General features: G+C 36.0%; 1 protein-coding gene and 1 long non-coding RNA gene across 7 annotated transcripts in view; one reads left to right on the top strand and one right to left on the bottom strand.

Annotated features, from left to right (window-relative positions):
• LOC139977776 (uncharacterized) overlaps positions 1-5,102 on the top strand; it is a 226,329-nt gene extending 221,227 nt beyond the window's left edge. The window contains exons 3-4 of the long non-coding RNA XR_011796686.1: positions 2,988-3,141; positions 4,650-5,102. This is a non-coding gene — a long non-coding RNA (uncharacterized lncRNA). The remainder of the gene's footprint in view (positions 1-2,987; positions 3,142-4,649) is intronic.
• Positions 1-20,068, bottom strand: part of LOC139977744 (uncharacterized) — an 831,623-nt gene that overhangs the window by 262,709 nt on the left and 548,846 nt on the right. For all 6 annotated transcript variants that reach the window (XM_071987324.1, XM_071987323.1, XM_071987329.1 and 3 more), the window contains exons 2-5: positions 16,783-16,850; positions 15,080-15,370; positions 12,737-13,915; positions 9,486-9,802 (exon numbers count right to left, since the gene is read on the bottom strand). In XM_071987324.1, coding sequence (XP_071843425.1) covers positions 9,486-9,802; positions 12,737-13,915; positions 15,080-15,370; positions 16,783-16,850 — 1,855 coding nt within the window. The remainder of the gene's footprint in view (positions 1-9,485; positions 9,803-12,736; positions 13,916-15,079; positions 15,371-16,782; positions 16,851-20,068) is intronic.

Consider the following 20,068-nt stretch of genomic DNA (forward strand, 5'->3'; position numbering starts at 1 on the left):
ATTGGAAGATTGATCATTTATCTGAAAGGAGGGGAATTTCCCTAGTGGCCAATGGAAACGACTTGAACAAGTCTCATTTTCAAAATCCAAACAAACCATGCACGTCACAGTGTAAAGCAGCATTTGAAGAACAGTTGTATGGTTGTAGTACTTCCCGGTTTGTTTTGTGTGATTTCCCGAAGCCGGCGAAGCTTCTAGAACTGGCTTACTAAATATGAAGATATTGCAGCATATTACAGATGGTGAACATGATACTGAAAAAAACAGAGTAAATTGCAATTTTCAAAGACGTATGTCTTGTGTTCCTTTCATAATATTAGGCTATGTACCTACAAAGACGGGGATATCATATGTAACGTTGAAGTTATGGCTTAGGTCTTTTCTACTCATATAAGAAAAGTGCAGCCTAACTTAGGCCTAGTCCAATGGTTTTAGTTACAATATTCAATACTACCGCAAAATCCAGCATAACGCGTGACCTATAGGCTCAGCACAATGTAGGAATAGCTGAAATATGGTGATGCTAGCCTGTTATAGTTGGTAACAAGTTGAAGGGGAGGTTTCCTCCTTCAAATACTTTGATCATAATATTAATTTGTTGAAGAAGTGTTCTACATTTGCGAGATCATCCAATTGTCTGAGGTTTTAGCCAAATATAGTCATAAAAAGCTACTCGTAAAGTACTCTGGATTTGTTTCCTCTCCTGGGATATTGTGGATTTAAGTGCTAACCTGCCGGTGAATAAAGGTCAAATGAAATGCAAGGTTTTCAAAAGACTGAGATTCAATATTCCATATCATATACAAGCATTATTTTAGTTTGTGTCACCCAAACTGCTGCAGTGCTTTACACCACCCTTGCTGGTCCAAGACAACCCATTATTGGGAACATATCCAGAATTAACAAGGTTTGTGCTGGTTATGCCCATTTCCTAAGTATTGACGTATCTACAGTTTCAATACCACAAATCAAATATGCACTTTTACATAATTTACTTACTAAAAGTGTCGGGGTCTTTTACAGCTAACATGTGAAGTTGATTGCCCACAAAAACAGCTGTGGTGGTCACTTTGCTATCTGAATCCAAAAGCTCCTAAGAACTTTCAGAAAGCTTCAGAAACCAAACACTGTATTCTGTAATACTGTATAATCACTAAATTGAAATGATCAATGATTGGATCAATGTGGAACTGCTACAATTGGGTTTTCTTTGTTGTGAGTATCCTTTTGTTTCTGAAATCTTCTGAAATTTCTGAATAACTAAGTTGATTTGATGCTAATGTTTCACTTTTGATTTAGAAGTCACCGAGGCTCCAATGGCTCCATGATGTAATAATTCAACCGTAGTAAGAAACCCTCTAGTGAAGATGATGACAGAGACTGCACTGGATAGAGGAGATCAGGACCTATGAACCTATCAAGCTTTTTTCAGTATCCTACACTTCTTGATGCACAGAATGTATAGAAACGTTAAAAATGAAGTAAATCTATTTTGTTGTGACTTGAATCACCAAACTTCTGGCTAGCAAGCATGGTTAAAGAAGTTAACTTCCCCTGCCACTCTTTATCATTTATCATGTCATAAAAACATTTCTTCATTGCATATTTGAGAGCTAAATACTGTTTAAAATAAACACATTTAGAGTGCATTCAAATACCAGTGTGAAGCAGTGGATGGCTGATGCTCTTATACATAAATGTTGTTTTCTTTGCTTTCACAACTGTCCCAGTAACTTCATTTCCACTTATGCCAATAGACCGTCAACCTCCCCCCCCCCCACTCCCACCAGGGCTTAGATTTATACTTCATAAAAAAATACATTTTTCTCTCGGATAACATGTATTTACATGCCTTAAACTTAGTAAAAGAGGACAAGAAGTCTCAGATATGTTACAGAGCTCTTCTGAAGCACCCGGCTAGGGCTCAGATATATATTCCACAGAGTAAAAATAAGATTTAGTATTTCTATTACTGACATGTCCTAATGGGCTCAAAATTGATAGATTCCAAAAACTATTTGAAAATACTGAAAATTTGGAGAGCTTTGCAGTACCCTTGTAAGTCCAGCCACTATAAACAAAGAACACAGTTGGAAATACTTCATACTCATCTGAGTATATACAGCGGTGAATACAGAATTGTCACTTGCGCTTGTTTAATTTTCAAACATTGCTGAGCCAGTCACTGCAGTTGGTTTTAACAATCTAATTGGTCTCAAAATTGAACTATCTTTAGCGACTTAAAATATGTGGCCCAAAATTTCAAATATTGACTTTATTATCTCAAGATTTTGACCTGATAAGTCAAACTTTTACTTTTTCATCTCAAAATGTTTTAATTCAAAATTTGGAGGTTACAAGTGTCTGCATCTGCCAAATTTGTAGAAAGAACTGACCATATTGGACAGCTATTGACCAGCTGAAGAGGGTACTCTATAAGTCTTTGGTGATCTGAAATCTGGAAAGAGACCCCCCAGAGATTGGTGTAACTAGGTCAATGTAAGCAATGCAGTCTCCAGGGGCCTGGTGCCATTAAATGAAGAAAATTAATATAAAAACACCTATCCACACAAGCTGACACACTAAAGTAGATACAATTATCGCCTGATGAATGGAAATTCAAAAGACATTCTGTCCTCAACAGGAAAGAGAGGTGCGAAATCTCACACATTTCTCAGTCAAGCCCAAATCATGCATGGTTGGGTTTGTGTGAGGTTGGACTCTCCATTGGGAGCTCATTTATATCACTGCACCGCACCTTTATATGCCACTTCCACTAAACAACGGACAACCCGGTTCAAGTTTGATGGTTTGCTGGTTAATGGTTCTTACACTTCCCTGGTTATTTGGAAACAAAATGTACTTTCCTTCCTATAGACATATATCAACATATATCTACTGTATATCTATTTCTGACTGATATTCTCAATATCTACTATCATTAGGACTTAATTTTCATTCACATCACTTTCTTTTCTCCTCATTAGGTTAACTTGAATTATCCTGAAGCGAGCTATTAAGGGATCACCTACTCCACCTGTAGTTACCAGTTTTTGATGGAAGTTTTCATACTGTGCTGGCAAGGACAATGAATGGTTCATCATCTGATATTTCCTCCATGTGATGGTAATCACATTAATGGTTAGTGTAGAACAGTGATAGTAATGTTTCAACAACCTCTGGTTGATTTTATGGATAGCATCGCAGATCAAGGAATGCTCTTGATTCTCCATTCACTCTCACAAAAAGAATTTTACTTAAAGTTTAACTCATCCACTCAATATACAATTGACAGAATTAATCCCTAGTAAGGGTATTAAAATGATCGGATTCTTGCTGGATTAATCCAGTACTTGGTATGTTTGTTATAAGCTTGCCATGACACAATAGCTGCCTAAACACCCTCTGGTACATTTTACCGTTTGCCAAACTGAAATAAAATTGCCTCCTGAGACTCAAATGAATAAAGTGTTCTAGAACTCCTGACACTCCCAGAATGGTAATACTGGAAGGCAACTTGTTGGTTTGTATGAAAGTAGCTTGGGTTACCTACAAATATGTCTTCTGTTGAGGTATTTATTTTCTTCAGATTCAAAGCAAAAACTTGAGATACCATTTTAGATATTCTATAATGATGTAGAAACATTCAACTCAGTCTGTATTGCTGAGCTTTGTGTTAGAGGTATTTGTAATGAACACCCCATCAAACAACAAAAAAACCTTGATTAAGTTAGGTAGGTCACAAAAAAAGTCACACAACTATGGATATAATTTTGAACTTTAATGTACTTTGTTTGTTATGATGTTTATTTACTGTAGTACAGTATAGATTACTGTTTAAGCATTTGCTTAAATATTGAAAATATGATTGAAATATAATTGGACAGTAAAATGCAAATCACCTCCACCTTTGATATTCATCTCAAAGACATATCATATCAGCTGAAGGTTATGGTTGGGTTTGTATCTCCTTTACTTCTTTGATATTTTACTCCAAACTCCTGATAAACTGTCGCACACCAGTTCTAAGATTCACAATCACATCCTGTGAGGCTAAAGAAGCATTATTCAAGTAAGGTGTACACAAAACCAGTGACATTGAGAGCCAGGCACATTTCCATGCACAATTGTGTCACCTGGCCAACTTTTTAAGTCTTTGTTTATCCTAAGATAAAATACACTATTCATTATCACATATTTCACTTAATTTGTATTGGAGATTCAATGCTTGTCTCAATTTCAGATTAATGTTTGTTTATATTTCAATTATGTTGGTATTTGTTGAGCTGTATAGTCACTGTGGGAAGCATTATGAGACCTTGAACTCATCTTTTACAGTCTATAAGTTTGTGTTCTTGTTGCATTAGTTTCTTTAAAATGTTAGTATATTTTTAACTAAGTTTAAATTTAATATCAAGATAGTATATAATATTAGAAGACATCCCTCATCTTTTACTAATTTTATTTTGTTATTCATATTAAAAATACAGTAGCATACCATATGCTTATAATGTACGCAGTGTGATTTCTATGTGTCTGACAATGTTACATGTTAGAATTCTGCTATTTGCAGACTTAGTGATGACAATTTAAATTAATAATAACATTATAACAGATAACTATATGTATTTTGATTTTCTCAATATCAGGTAAAATTCAATTTTTCAGTTCTGAGATCAGCCTATTTAGAGATTTGCCAGGTTCATGTGTGGATTACAGCTCTTGAAAAAAGTGTGTACAGTTTATATGAGCAGAGTAATGATTGCATGGTCCACCACCTGTTTCTTACCCCACCCACCCCCTCACCTAATTAAGAATACTTCTAAATGTTGTGTCTTAGACTCAGGGATTCTGTGAGACCTCTTTTGTTCAGCCTTTCTGTAATTGTAGCATTATCTCTGCAAATTGTACCATAATTGTAGGTTTCAATAGGAGGAAATTCTGATGTGATTTCTATGTTATAGCCAAGTACATCTCTAATCTTTCAAATTTGCCCAATTTTAATGGTCATTAGACATCCATTGTTTCATTATGACACATTTTCATTCCTGTGTGAGCATATAATGCTCATGCTAATAAAGGCTTTCTATTGTCACTGTCTCCAGGTTGAGTGGATATTATGTAATTTAAGACAAGGTCCACCTATCCCATCATATTTAAAAGTTGTCATGGATAATGCTAGGTATTGAGTATTGCACTGACAAGCAACAGTTTATGATTCTATCACAGAAGATCATTCAAGCTCTTAGCATGTTATGTCATCTGAAATCCTTAATGCATTTTGTATTCTTTTTATGGTATAAAATTCGTTATGTAATTCTGTTATAACTGTGTGTTTGGGGTGTGGGGGCATCAGGTTGATGTCTATTGGCAACAGTGGAGATGAAGTTACTGTGACAGTTGTGAAAGCAAAAACAACAACATTCATGTATTATAGCAGCCTCTGCTTGACACTGGTATTTCAATTGTTTGACAAAAGCAATCCAGACCAGTTATCAAGCCTAACTTTGCTTGACTTCCAAGTAAAGGTGAACAACGATGAACAACTTTGTTGGCTTGCTGCACGATTCGTGTTAAAAGTAACAAACTAGAAGGGTGTACGGATTAATTTAGAACTAATCCATAGGATTGCAAACATTTTACCAAGGCACAGAGTCATTTTAGCATTAGCTTATATCTGTGAGCAATAGAAATACTGTTGAGTGAATATTAAAAAGGCAAACTCAATAAAAAGGCTTCTCTTGTTTGCATTAAAACATCCAGTTCTGATATTCTCAATATAGAACTAGAGACAACTGAGTCTTAATGCTTTTGTCTTTATCTCCTCATTAGGTAAATGTGGATTAAGTCTTGAGATGATCTTTGGGGGTCACATGATGCGGATCTTGCACAGAATGGTTTATAATATGCTGATGGTGAAGGTAAGTGTGTATTAGTGTATGCAGGACTGGTAAGCTGGGTTGTAGTTAGAATTAGATTCGAGTCTGGGTAGAAAGTGATTTTGTTACTGCCTAATCCTGGTGGAACAGAGACTTGCTTGATCAACAAATTCCCTAAGAGCCTAAGGGAAGATCAAGGTCTCAATCTAACCTATGATACATACACTATATATAAGGCACAGTATGCCATACATTACATTGCTTACCAATTTTAAATGTACACAAAGAGGTGTATATGTTTAATAAACTTGGTCCATTTTTCGTTTTGTGTATGAATCATAAATTTAAGAACACACATTCTGATTGCTTGATACTTTCCAATTTGTCAGGGTGTCATTGTGTTGGGTGGAAGGGAAGGGTCTGTCTTTACAGTGTGGCCACATTCCTCTGTATTGTCAGCCTCACTTCCACAAATAAAAGGCAGTAAAATGTATGACAGGCTCTTAAACAATCAATTTAGTTCATAAGTGCATGTCCCCTTACAATTAAATAGAGTCACTGCACACAAAATGAGACCCATACCCACACTAAGTTAAAACCATGCCCTGGATCTGGAGTGATACTACTCAACTCCCCTAAAAGGGGTAAAACGAGTAGGGTGGTGCAGTCTTGTTTATGCTGTGATTGGTTTCTGGCTGTAGTGTTGGGCGACAGCCGCTTTAAAGTTATCCTTGTCCTCGATTTCTTTGATGAGTTGTGGGAGGGCGTTCCAGTCTATTAGGGTTTTTGGCATGAATGAGAATTTTAAACAGTTTTTGTTGCAGGGAATTTGAATGTAAGATCCATGTCTTGAAGAGCGGACGACCGGGCGCAGAATTGTTTGCGTTGGTATGGCAAGGCGACCCGATTGGGCTTGGTGTAATAACTTAGTGCCCACACTAAGTTAGAACCTTACCCACACTAAGTTTGAAACCGTCTAAAGTCTGGTTTATATTATGAGGAGGACTATCCTTACTGGTATATCTCAGTTACAAACTAAGGAATGAACTGGCACAAGTAGTTTAACTTGACCAAACCTATGGTACATAGTAGGGCCTCCATTGGCCCATTAGTTACCTTAGATATACCTTCAAACTTGAGTTATCATGAACTTTAATATCCCAACAATGAAGTAAGCTATTTGAATAGGGTTAGTTTTCTTGAAGCGAGCCTGTAAACTCCTCCTAGGAGTACCTACTTGAGATTATTTCCAATGATGATTTGCCAAGGTTAAGGTATATATAAATGATTTAATATGTGACATACTTCTCCATCATTCTTTTTCAATGGAGATATGTGTTAAGTGAGTTTGTTACTATATATAATGTAAGAGTGAATAACTACCTGCACAACTGCCTCAGCAAGTCAATCAGTGATTTTGTTACTATGATCACACTGTCTGGAGCCTGTGTGCTTCCACTTGCTATATGTTTCATATGTCACAACTAAGTGTTTTGTTTGATAAAATGTAAAATAAAATATCAACAACCATTTCTCCATTTCCATCCTAACATTCCCTGCCCTCCCATTTCAGGGCATCCAAAAATTGATGTCAAATTTTAATGCGAAGATAACCTGATAGTTTATGTTATTTGATATATGTACACAGGAATCACAAGTAAAAGGAACTGTTGTTTTTCTCAGAAACTCATTGAATGCCACATTAAGTTCATAAGTTAGCACGACTAGTGTTGTAGTAAGTTGAATACCTCAGAATCAAAACATACTCCAAGTTGCTCCATGATAAAAGCAAAATTGCTTTGAATAATGTGAAAGTCCTGTGCTGTGAGCTATGTCAGTCCAACAACACAAAGATGAAAACAGCAATAGTAAACGATAAATGTGTTGCCCTGAGAATATAACTGTATAAATATTCATAGATCCTCATTATTTAAGACATAAGGAAAGACATTGATAGCATGATGTCTGGAATTATTTCAATGGTCCTAACTGAACACTATAGCCTAAAGTACATGCCACGAAAGATACTTAGAGTAAAGCACTCTTCTTTACAGATATAAAAGTTATCACAGACCTTTTGAATTTTCACCTATAAATTCACCTATTAATTTCACCTATGAATTTTCACCAGATAAATCTAGTTAAAGGGAAAGTTGAATTATTTTGAAGTCTCTCTTTGACTTCCAGCTTGTACAGTTTTCATTCTTCAACATTGCTTTGCAACGGTTTTCTGTTCATGTCCTTCAAGGAATTGAAAAGAAAATGCAAAGGGGCCAACATCACTGATGACATAACTTCCTTTGCGACATTTAGTACTAAGTAATTATATTTTAATCTATTTAGGTTGCACAAATTCATGCATATTAGACCACCAGACCCAAACAAGAATACACTAGAATGCATAGTTACTACCCTGATCAGAGATTGATATGCATATTCATGTATGTTCCTATTTGGAAGGAATATAATATTTTCATAAACTGCATGTTGTAAACTTTCCAAATATTGACCCCAACATTGTGTCAAGATATTTATATCATTGGTAAATTATCTTGCTTTTCTACAATTTTGTTAGATGGATGAGGCCTGAGCACTAAAATATTCTTTACGTACCCAATGTAACAAATGTGCTACACATGTGTAATTATTGTGTTAATTCCTTTTCAATTAAAGCTGAGGAGTCAACCCACAACAGCATACAACAACCAGCACAAAAGTATATATTCCAGAGGATAATTTGAAGAACCTGCATGCCTTCATGTTTTCCAAGGTAAGCTGTGAACCATTTACTTTTTTAATGATCAATAAATCTATTATTCTTATCATATCAATGAGACAATGGTCATCTTTCCACAAACAAATAATAGGTGTTATGTACATTCATGCTGCTAGAATTTAGTTGTTTTATGTTGTGCTATATTTATGACTAAGGGAGTGAGATGAGAGAAAAATACTCAGAATTTCACTGACTTCATAAAGAAACTTTAATGGGTTTGTTTTGGTATATATCTATCCACAATGAGAAGAAAACATCAAATATCCAAATGTATAATATCAAAATTAGCTGGCCTGTTAATTGCAATAATCTATTGTAATAGAACCTTGTGGGTAGCAAAGTTGAGTCACAACTATGGAATAAATTAAACCAAGATGGATTTAAATTTTTCAACTTTAGAACTGGTTCTGGTGTGTTGAGAGAATCAATCAAGGGCGTAGAAACCGGGGGGGGGCTGGGGGAGCGCTATCCCCCAGTGAAAAATATGGAGGGACGGAAGTATCATTCCGCCCCCCCCCCCGCTTCGCAAGTCAGAAAACCCCTTTTTCATTTCCAAATGAGAAAAAAATCTCATTTGGAGCACCAAATTGCATCTCAGGCCAGGTGAAAATGCAAAATTATTTACAAAATGGAGTAGGTGTTGAAGTGTGCTATATTGCACCAAATTGCATCTGAGGCCACCTGAAAATACCAAAAAATTCCAAAGGGGAGGGGGACATCCCCTCTCCTTAGACCCCTCCCCCAGGCCGGCCATCAGTCTTCAGCCCCCCCCCCACCCAAAAGTACCTTCCTACGCCACTGGTATCAATAGAATACAAATTGAAAATTACCTGCTTAGCTGAAGCAGCTTCAAGGACTTGTATGGTAGACCTCTGTGACAATTTGGCCTGAAATGAGGAAATGATAATGGTACTTGACACCAAGTCCTTAACTGACTGCTGAAATTGGTCTGATTTTTCTTCTTGTTCAAGCATGCAGAGGATAGCAAACTGACGCCCCTCTTGTGTTTCCTGCAGGTGTTTGAGGATGATGTCTGCTGCTGACTTGTTGAGTCCACATGCAAAGCGATAGACATACTGGAGGTCAAGTGGGTTGATTCTCTTCAAGGTTTCCTTCACATTGATTGATGACGCTGCTGAAGACGCTCCTACAAATCCAAGCAGACAGATTATATGGGTTTTATTGTGTACAGTTTACTGCAGGCATCAGATCAAGGTGTTGACACATTGTAATAGTGTCACTGTACCATTGTTTTGTTTTTTTGCAGCATCAAATCTTCCTATAATTTAATCAGTAACCATTATTTATAGTGCTATTTGTAAAACATCATTCACATGGTGTATGTCAATGATGTTTTGTTTCATGCTGTTGTGACATCATTGATATAACTGTAATTAAAAACATGAATCAGGGATTGATTCAAGTGCAAGATTTGTGCTAAGCAGCAGACACAATAGAGACAGAATGACAGAGAGTATTTATGGTCTATCTGATGTTCAAAGAACGATGCACTGTGCCTGACAGAAACTTAGACAAATATATCAACAGTTAATGTTATATTTTGTGAGGCCAAAATATTCAGAATTTAGGTTTTCAACCCTGTACCTAACTTCATTACTCACTTCAGTGTTTCATTTTAGGTCTAAGCACAATCTAAACATCAATGCTTTTTGCATTCCTGGTTAAGATTTAAATTATCATGTTTACAACAGTACACTGAGTATTTAAGAGGTGCCATTGGCATTCAGATTGAAAGCCTGGTGCAGAGAAACCAACCAGTACGATTTTATCGTATTTAGTACTATAAAACAAGTGAAATACGATAATACGATATTGCCTCTTGAAAAAAACGATTTTTCATCTTTTAAAATTTTTCTTTAAAGTAAGCGGAATCGCATAGAAACATGTACAAGTAACCCCCAAACCCCGACAAACACGTTGAACAACGAGCCTACATGGGCGGGAAATACTCGGGATCGGCAGCTTTACAATTTTCTCATTGAATGTTAATGAAAAAGCAAACATTTTACTAGCACACTCTTACCAGTAGAACATTTTTTTCCTGACATTTTACTGTCCCTGGCCCAACGGGCCAGTAGTAGTGTCGAGTTTTCTTGAAAATCTGATTCTTCTCTCGAAATTTTATTTTTTAGGATATTCAGTTTTTGTGTAAAGAGGTTGGCATCTCTGCTGGTGTAAGTCATTCATCCTGATACAAAAATACTTCATTCTGAATATATCATATCATTTAAAGTTTTGGTGTGCTCTGTATAGGAACTTTCTGGCCTTTATTTTCTGATTTCCATTTCACAATGTCACTGAAGTAATTGAATCAAATATAACACTGTCTTTTCCTTGATTCCACATTCCAACAAACTTGCAAACTCTATTAAAAGAGGCTTGGAGAGCAAAACACTCCTATTCCTACAATATCCCGGCTGATATTGTGGTTGGTGGGTACATATACTATAAACACAAGTACTGTAGCATAACTTGCGGTATTTAGCATACATCGTTAGCTTCTTGAGATAACAGCATATGAATAGTTATTTGAAAGGAATATTCCAATTTGGAGTGGTATGGCCTTAACATGTTATTACAATGTAAAAGGGACATCATTATTAAGGTTTCAGGCTCTTAACAGAGTTGTGTTAAGACTATACTTTTTTTACAGAGTTGTGTTAAGACTATACTTTTTTTACAGTCAGTGTTTGTTTATTAGTGTGGAGTACAACCTTAAGTTCCTTTTCAGTAACAGATTACTATGCAAATTATTATGCAAATAATTGTGCATATGTATTATAATATTAACCTCACGTGAGTTAGGGTCATCAGTGCTGCTGCTCTATAACTCTACTCTTCTAGAAGTAGTAAAAGTTTTGACAAAAACTTCATATTACCCGCGAAATAGTAAACTTACTTGGAAAAACAATTACAGGGAAAAGAGAGAACTGCAGAGGATGATTTAATTTTATAAGGTCATGAAAGTAATATTTTAGTTTTTCTGATATTAGGTTTTGACTGGTGTGTCACATATTTCACTCGTACAATGCCACCTAATTACAGATTCCTTTAAATGTTATTTATTAGTTTGTATTCTTGTCTCGTTACTTGCAAACTAAAGTTGCCTAGGATGAACAAAGTCACGGTGTTTGTTTAGGTTCTAACATTTTGTGTATTGTTATTGTGGTAGTCGACCAGGTCATCTATGAAATCTTTGTGTCATGAGATATTATCAAAAGCTTTACTTTTAATAATTTTGGATTAGGATGACTTAACAAATAATCGAACACTAAAAGGAACACGGAATCATGACTGTCAATGCTACTACTCATATTAAGGTAAAAATACGATTTAAAGGCTAATACTACATGGCTATTTTGATAAATGATTGAAACATAAATAACTAGAAAGATATTTCGTTGCCTTGATGATATTTATAATTGTACTGTTGCCAGATGCAAAATATTACCGACTCTAATAATTCATATCGTTTTGATCCAAATATAATGAGGATCTGGTTTATATATTTACCTGCATAGTTTTGATCTTTACCTCAGCAAGTTTGCGAAGCAATCAACTTTAACCACAGGAAAGGCATTTAACAATATGTAGGGTGAGTTTATATTACAGACGCGCAAAAATCAAGTTAAAAAGGCTGAATAACGTGGTTTTTAATAAATAGAAATGTCAAAGTATTTGATATTGTTATACAAAAAATCCAGTGTAGTCTGCTTTATCTGACATTGCCTTGGTCTTCCTGGAGGTACATCTACCTTAAGTCTCTCTTGTCTTCAAATACAACAAACAAAAATATAAAAAGATCAAAACCCAATTCTTTCTTAGGTTGAACCGGGTCAGTGGTAAAGTATCACTCTTTATTTGTTTACATTGTCGCGCGTGTTGTATGAATGTTAATTTACAGCAGACACTGTGGGGTGGGGTACGAGGAGCATAAGCTCTTTGTTTGTGCACATGAGAGGACATACGAACAATACTTCCATCTCTCAAGTTTACTAATTATCTTACACATCAGAGATGAAAAATTATGACATCAGTAGTATCGGTACTGAGGACTTACCTTCACTAAGAATCCAAACCAGATGATGGGAGGCATAAAACTCACAGAGGATTTTGAGCGATATTCGTGCAACCGTCTTATATCGACACTGGGAGTTGTCAAAAACCACTTCCTGTGCCAACATCCCGAGCTTCATATAGTTATCATAGAACTCTTGTCCAAGTTCTGAAACTAAATAGGTCTTCTCCCATGACAGCTGCTGGTTCTCCTTTGTGAGGCCGTCGAAAGCAATACGGTACAGTTTAGCTAGTTCTGTTTCAAAAGCAGGCACCTCAGTATTAGCACCTCTCTTGTTTTTCATATGGTTATGAAAGCATGCGATTACAAAAGTGAAAAATCTTGTTACTGTGCTAAATATCTCGATTTCTGGCCTCTCGTGTGCTATGTGAGCGACCATAGTGGAAAAGAGAGGGACCTGACATAGATCTCTTAAGAAGGGGTTTCTCTGAAGCTGCTTTTCGATCCGATCTGCCAACTGGACATCATCAGCCACCGCCTTCAGGACATAGTTTCGACGTTCAGCCACCCCAAACCCTGTTAATCTGATTCGTTTTGTTTCGGGGTGTAAGTTAGACGGGAGGTTCAATGTCCTGGTAAGTATGATGACAAGAATGTCTAGAAACATTTTCATCTCAATGATGGAGTAGATATCTGTTTTGGTTTCATTCTTGTCAGGATACTCGTCATAACTGTCAAATAACATGGCAACAGACTTTTTGTATACTTTGAGGATTTCCTTAATGCAAGATTCGTCCATGTCCTCATCTTCGGGCACTATGGCATGCTTTATAGCAGTGTATATAGACTTTACACCTGTCAGTTGCCTCAACTGGAGAAATATAAATATTTCTACATCTTTGAGAGGGGATTCAGGGTTCTTAGTACACCAGTCATAGACAAACTGTGATGCAAGTGTTGTTTTCCCGTACCCAGGGTCAGCCTCAATGATTTTTCTTTTTGACTTAGTTTTGGGGCTGCTCAGAATATCGTTGTAAGATTGTAACGATTCTAGAACATCGGGCTTTTGCATGGAATCACCCTCCTGAGCCAAGTAGTAAATACCTCCCTCAACAAATATACTGTTAACACTACCCTTGCTCATGGAAGGAAATGGCTTTGCTGTTTCGTAATACTTTCGATAGGCTATTTTTGAAAACTTGATGAAATCTCTTTTCTTTTCTGAGAATAAAAAAACACAAAGCTTTTTGAACAATTTAAAATTTACATTGAAACACTGTCCTCTATTTACAGGCACAGGGCAATTCATTTTGTTTAAATCTGTATAAAAAAGTAGAGTTTGTCACTAAATCCGTGTCAATTCTCTATTGTCTAAAATGGTGTAGGTCAGTGTTCCTCGAACACACGGGATGGATTTTAATTAGTACTTCTATGCAGATATTAAATTCACACAACATGTATTGATGCTAACATTGGAACATATGATTAGGCCTGTATTACCTTTACCTCGCTTCGTGCTTTACGAATTTGTAGAGGGATGAACAAATAAAGATGTGCATCTTACGACAAAATAATATCAGGACCATAAAAACTTTGTCCAAGTCATGAACGAAAAATTTCAACAAATTATTCGACATTCAATTTGTTGACAAGGGAGAACATCGGCTGCTATCAGAAAATGAAGGTTTGAACATTTTCATTCTGACTTGGCGATTCGAACCATTATATATAAATACGTGACATTCAGGATACAGTTTGAAATGTGTAATGAAAACGGGCAAAGCAATAAATAAATAAATAAATAAATAAATAAATAAATAAATAAAAACCTCAAACGATTAACTATCTGGCAATTATCAAGGAGAGCATTCAAATCATGTTATTATTTTATAAGCTTTGAATACCGCTGCAGTCGAAATGTTTGTCTATTATTTATCCCGCTTGTTCCTGTTCCTGTTTCATATCGCTCATTTGAACTTCCTTTGATGTATTTACAAAAGCCTAATTTCTCTTACATAAATCCCAGTCACCGATCTGTTCTCAGAGAAGATAGGGTAAATACATATATAGGGACGTGTTATTTTCTAGTTAGTTCGGTTATATGTACAAGAGAGCTTTTACGTCACTCAGTTTTGATACTCCGATACATCAGACATTTTCTCCTTTTTTCGGCTGTTCTTGTTTTCAAACTCACACCCTTTATCATGAATAGTCAAGTTAGTCAACAAATATCAGTATCTATGAAAATGAGACTTAATGTTTTAAAAGCCAAATGTTATAGCCACATGATATCATGTCACAGTTCAATCTTAAATACCTTTGTGACTTTTCTCTCTTGCTTGAGTGACTTTAAACATGAATATAATATTTAGAACAGTTGATTACCTTCGAGATATAGGTCTTTCTTTGCTTGAGAAGTCTTTGCTTGGAAAGAACTTTGTATTTTCGCAGAGAGACCAGCCAGCTTCAATTCTTGTAACATCTCTAAAAGATCTGTTATACCAGAATAAGTTATAATTCCTCGATCATCCAAAAGATTCACCATTTCTAATCCAGGTGTCTTGGATCTCTTGATGCTATCAATCTCTCCAGGTTTTAATCCAAGCAAAATTGATAATCGTTGAATCATGGGAACATCCAGATGATCAGCTAGGTCGACTTTAAAACGACCGAAACCTGCGACATAAAAACAAGTAAAGGCGATGCAAAGAGTTCCAAACTACATCTATCTGGTGTGCATGTTAAACGTGCATGCTAAGCCTCCACAGTATATCGATAGGTGTACGTCGTTCCTTTACTTTTTACTACTTTTGTTCCACAGATGTTCCTAACTACAATGCTGTTAGTCAAAGAGGGCAATTAGGTTTGTGTATCGTCTTAATGTATACCTATATTATTACCACGACATAAATCAAAGAAATTTGCATCCATGGGTCACTTAATCCATGAAGTTAGTTACCTATATCATTAGCAGTTATAGTATTAGTCTGTGATAATAGGCTGGTTTATGTATCAGTAAAACTCGATCAGTTTTCATCAGGTGCGATTCACAAATTATTAAATATTGCTCACAAGACATTTTGACTCAAATTGAAGTTATCCAGGTGTCTCGAATCTATCGTTTCTATTAATCTCTCTAGATTTTAATGCAAGTAAATTTGATAATTGTTAAATCACGAGAAGAGGCTGATGGTCAGATAGATTGACTTTAAAATTATCGACACCTGTGACTTAAGTAAGTAAGTTTTAATATAAAATGTTAGCATTTCCTAATCCTAAATCGTTACATCTGCAATTAACCGCTAAGTTTGTTTTGCAGATGATATGGTTATTGCAAGAGATATAATCGTCACTAATTTCATCATACAGAGAACCTCCTCAACCCTAGTCAAATATGTATTCCTCTGCTTCTACTCACTAGACATATACTTGTAAGTCGAATGTCAATTAAGGCCGCTTTAATTTTTCTTACTCGGAGAATCAAGTTGTCACAAATATATGTATAATGTCACTAGTTCTTGGCTAAATTACTTCGAACATTCACGGGCTATTGTGTGCGTTCTCTTTCAGAATAAGACGCTCGCATTTTTGGCAAAGATTAGCCGTGCTTTTGGCGGCTATGATGTAACAAAATGTCAGGTCAAAACGGTTGTAGGAAGGTTATGTGTTCACTTGATTCATGCAGAGACCTTTAAAACAAATTCTCGAGTACACATGTACAGATTGTACCCAAGAATGACTACAAGTAGTGAATCGAGTATTTCAAGTCTGATATGGCTACTGTATTGTGAATTACTACATTAATTGTACGCTGCGAGAGAAATATTTACAATGTAGTCCGCTGAACATACACGCTTATCAACTGCGTATACCTGAACAAAGGAATGTAAACATAGCCACTGCCTTTCTTCCTGAACACTCAGTTAAACGTCTTAACACGTATGTCTGCCTAAGCCCCCCTCCCCTCCCCCACACCTCACCAAACATTGTAGCTCTGATATTGTATAGATAATTTTCTGATAGAAGGACAGATAAAGCAATAAATAAGTAGTCCGATTACTATTACTTTTTCACTGAGAGTATCTTACCTTCTGCAGGGTTTGTCCCTGTGTCCCTTCCGGTGCTTTGAGAGGGGTCCGCCTGTGCCATTATTGACCTGTAGAACAAAACTGAAACTTTTAGTTTCTGACGTTACGGTATCATTTACAACTAAAAATGTTAGAAACGTCAGCTTCTAATATTCACTTTATCAAAAACACAAGATTGTCATTAAAACCACACTCGACTCAGCAATTCATCGTCAGAAATTTCCCTAGATCTTTATATGTGTGTTTTGTGTTGTGTTTTTGTGTAAATTAAAAGTACCGTAAACTTATCGTTTGACTTGCTATAACCTGTAACTTTTACCCCAAGTAAAATGAAAGTAATAACAATGAACAGAAAAACACAAAGATGCGAGGACGTTATAGTGTACTAACAACAACATGGCTCAAACTTGCAGCCATCGTAGTTATTATCGTTATAGTGTACTAAGAAGAACAAAGCTCAGACTTGCAAACATCGTAGTTATGATCGTTATAGTGTACTAAGAAGAACAATGCTTAGACTTGCAGTCATCGTAGTTATTATCGTTACGTTGTACTAAAAAGAACAAGGCTTAAACTTGCAGTCATCGTAGTTATTATCATTATAGTATACTAACAAAAACAAGGCTCAAACTTGCAGACATCGTAGTTATCGTTAAGATGAACTAACAAAAACAATGCTTAGACTTGCAGTCATCGTAGTTGTTATCATTATAGTATACTAACAAGAACAAGGCTCAAACTTTCAGACATCGTAGTTATCGTTAAGATGTACTAACGAGAGCAATGCTTAGACTTGCAGTCATCGTAGTTGTTACCGTTATAGTGTAGTAACAAGAACAAGGCTTAAACTTGCAGTCATCGTAGTTGTTATCATTATAGTATACTAGCAAAAACAAGGCTCAAATTTGCAGACATCGTAGTTATCGTTAAGATGTACTAACAAGAACAATGCTTAGACTTGCAGTCATCGTAGTTGTTACCGTTATAGTGTAGTAACAAGAACAAGGCTTAAACTTGCAGTCATTGTAGTTGTTATCATTACAGTATACTAACAAGAACAAGGCTCAAACTTGCAGACATCGTAGTTATCGTTAAGATGAACTAACAAGAACAATGCTTATACTTGCAGTCATCGTAGTTGTTACCGTTATAGTATAGTAACAAGAACAAGGCTTAAACTTGCAGTCATCGTAGTTGTTATCATTATAGTATACTAACAAGAACAAGGCTCAAACTTGCAGACATCGTAGTTATCGTTAAGATGTACTAACAAGAGCAATGCTTAGACTTGCAGTCATCGTAGTTGTTACCGTTATAGTATAGTAACAAGAACAAGGCTTAAACTTGCAGTCATCGTAGTTATTATCATTATAGTATACTAACAAGAACAAGGCTCAAACTTGCAGACATCGTAGTTATCGTTAAGATGTACTAACAAGAACAATGCTTAGACTTGCAGTCATCGTAGTTGTTACCGTTATAGTGTAGTAACAAGAACAAGGCTTAAACTTGCAGTCATCGTAGTTGTTATCATTACAGTATAGTAACAAGAACAAGGCTCAAACTTGCAGACATCGTAGTTATCGTTAAGATGTACTAACAAGAACAATGCTTAGACTTGCAGTCATCGTAGTTGTTACCGTTATAGTGTAGTAACAAGAACAAGGCTTAAACTTGCAGTCATCGTAGTTGTTATCATTACAGTATACTAACAAGAACAAGGCTCAAACTTGCAGACATCGTAGTTATCGTTAAGATGTACTAACAAGAACAATGCTTATACTTGCAGTCATCGTAGTTGTTACCGTTATAAGTGTAGTAACAAGAACAGCCCTTAAACTTGCAGTCATCGTAGTTGTTATCGTTATAGTATAGTAACAAGAACAATGCTTATACTTGCAGTCATCGTAGTTGTTACCGTTATAAGTGTAGTAACAAGAACAGCCCTTAAACTTGCAGTCATCGTAGTTGTTATCGTTATAGTATAGTAACAAGAACAATGCTCAAACTTGCAGGCATCGTAGTTATCGTTAAGGTGAACTAACAAGAACATGGCTTAAACTAGCAGTCATCGTAGTTGTTACCGTTATAGTGTAGTAACAAGAACAGCCCTTAAACTTGCAGTCATCGTATTTTATCGTTATAGTATAGTAACAAGAACAATGCTCAAACTTGCAGACATCGTAGTTATCGTTAAGGTGTGCTAACAAGAGCAAGGCTTAAACTTGCTGTCATCGTACTTGTTATCGTTATAATGTACTGCTCAACTTGCAGTCATCGTAGTGATTATTGACAGTAAAAGGTTTGAATTAAATATATTCCTTATCACATTAACTAGACAAAAACTGAAATATCGGTCAATGCAAAACGTGTGATATGAACTGAACGCATATAGGTTACAATGGTTCTAAATGGTTCTGCGTGAGGACGTTCCGTGGAATTTCCAATATTAGCAGAGATTGAGTAGCCTAAGTTGAATCAGACGGTAGATCTGGTAGCATATGCTAATTGTCATTAAGAAGCATTAGGAGAATTTTTTGTTTAATATTCCAGAGCTAATGCCCTATTGGCTACAGGACAACGAAGCCGGGGATCTAAGCAGACATACTCCCCCCCCCCCCACCACTTCGTAAATACATGAAAAGGGAGATTTTTCATATATTGTTCCTCCTTGAAACACGCTGCACCACGGTTTAGCCGAGACATACAATTTTCCAAACCAGGACCGATACCAAAAGGTTCAAGACCGAGATCTGAAGGTCCGAGGCCGAGATCTCCATAAATGGTTTACTTACACAAAGGGTCAAGCAAAGTTTCACTGTATACGTTTGTGTACAGACTTTCATTGTTATGCAAACGACATCCTATGGTGCCTCTTATGTGATATAGGTAACTTTAAATGTCGTACTTCCCTTCATTAGATACACATACTTCCTTATCAAATGTACATATATGTTCCAACGTGATATACCATACGACATGAATCTCCCCTCCCCGATCAGTTTTAAAATAAGATGTTGTTCTTTATATAAAGAATTATTTCAATGAGAACTTTAGGATTATTTAACAAGATCCATGTCTATTGAAACCTGTAAAGAATAGGCAGGGAGCTGTCACTGATTTTGGGTGAATACATCTGCCATAAAAGGACGGTTAGTACATGAATGCAACGTTAACCCAGGACATTATCTATTATGAATATAGTTGGAGGTGAACAACAAAGCTTATGAAAATGTTGCTTCTGTATCGGAGCTGACAGGTTATGTTACGAGACATGTATATTGAT

The sequence above is a fragment of the Apostichopus japonicus genome, chromosome 12 (assembly GCF_037975245.1).
Source record: "Apostichopus japonicus isolate 1M-3 chromosome 12, ASM3797524v1, whole genome shotgun sequence".
In the NCBI taxonomy this organism is placed as follows: Eukaryota; Metazoa; Echinodermata; class Holothuroidea; order Aspidochirotida; family Stichopodidae; genus Apostichopus; species Apostichopus japonicus.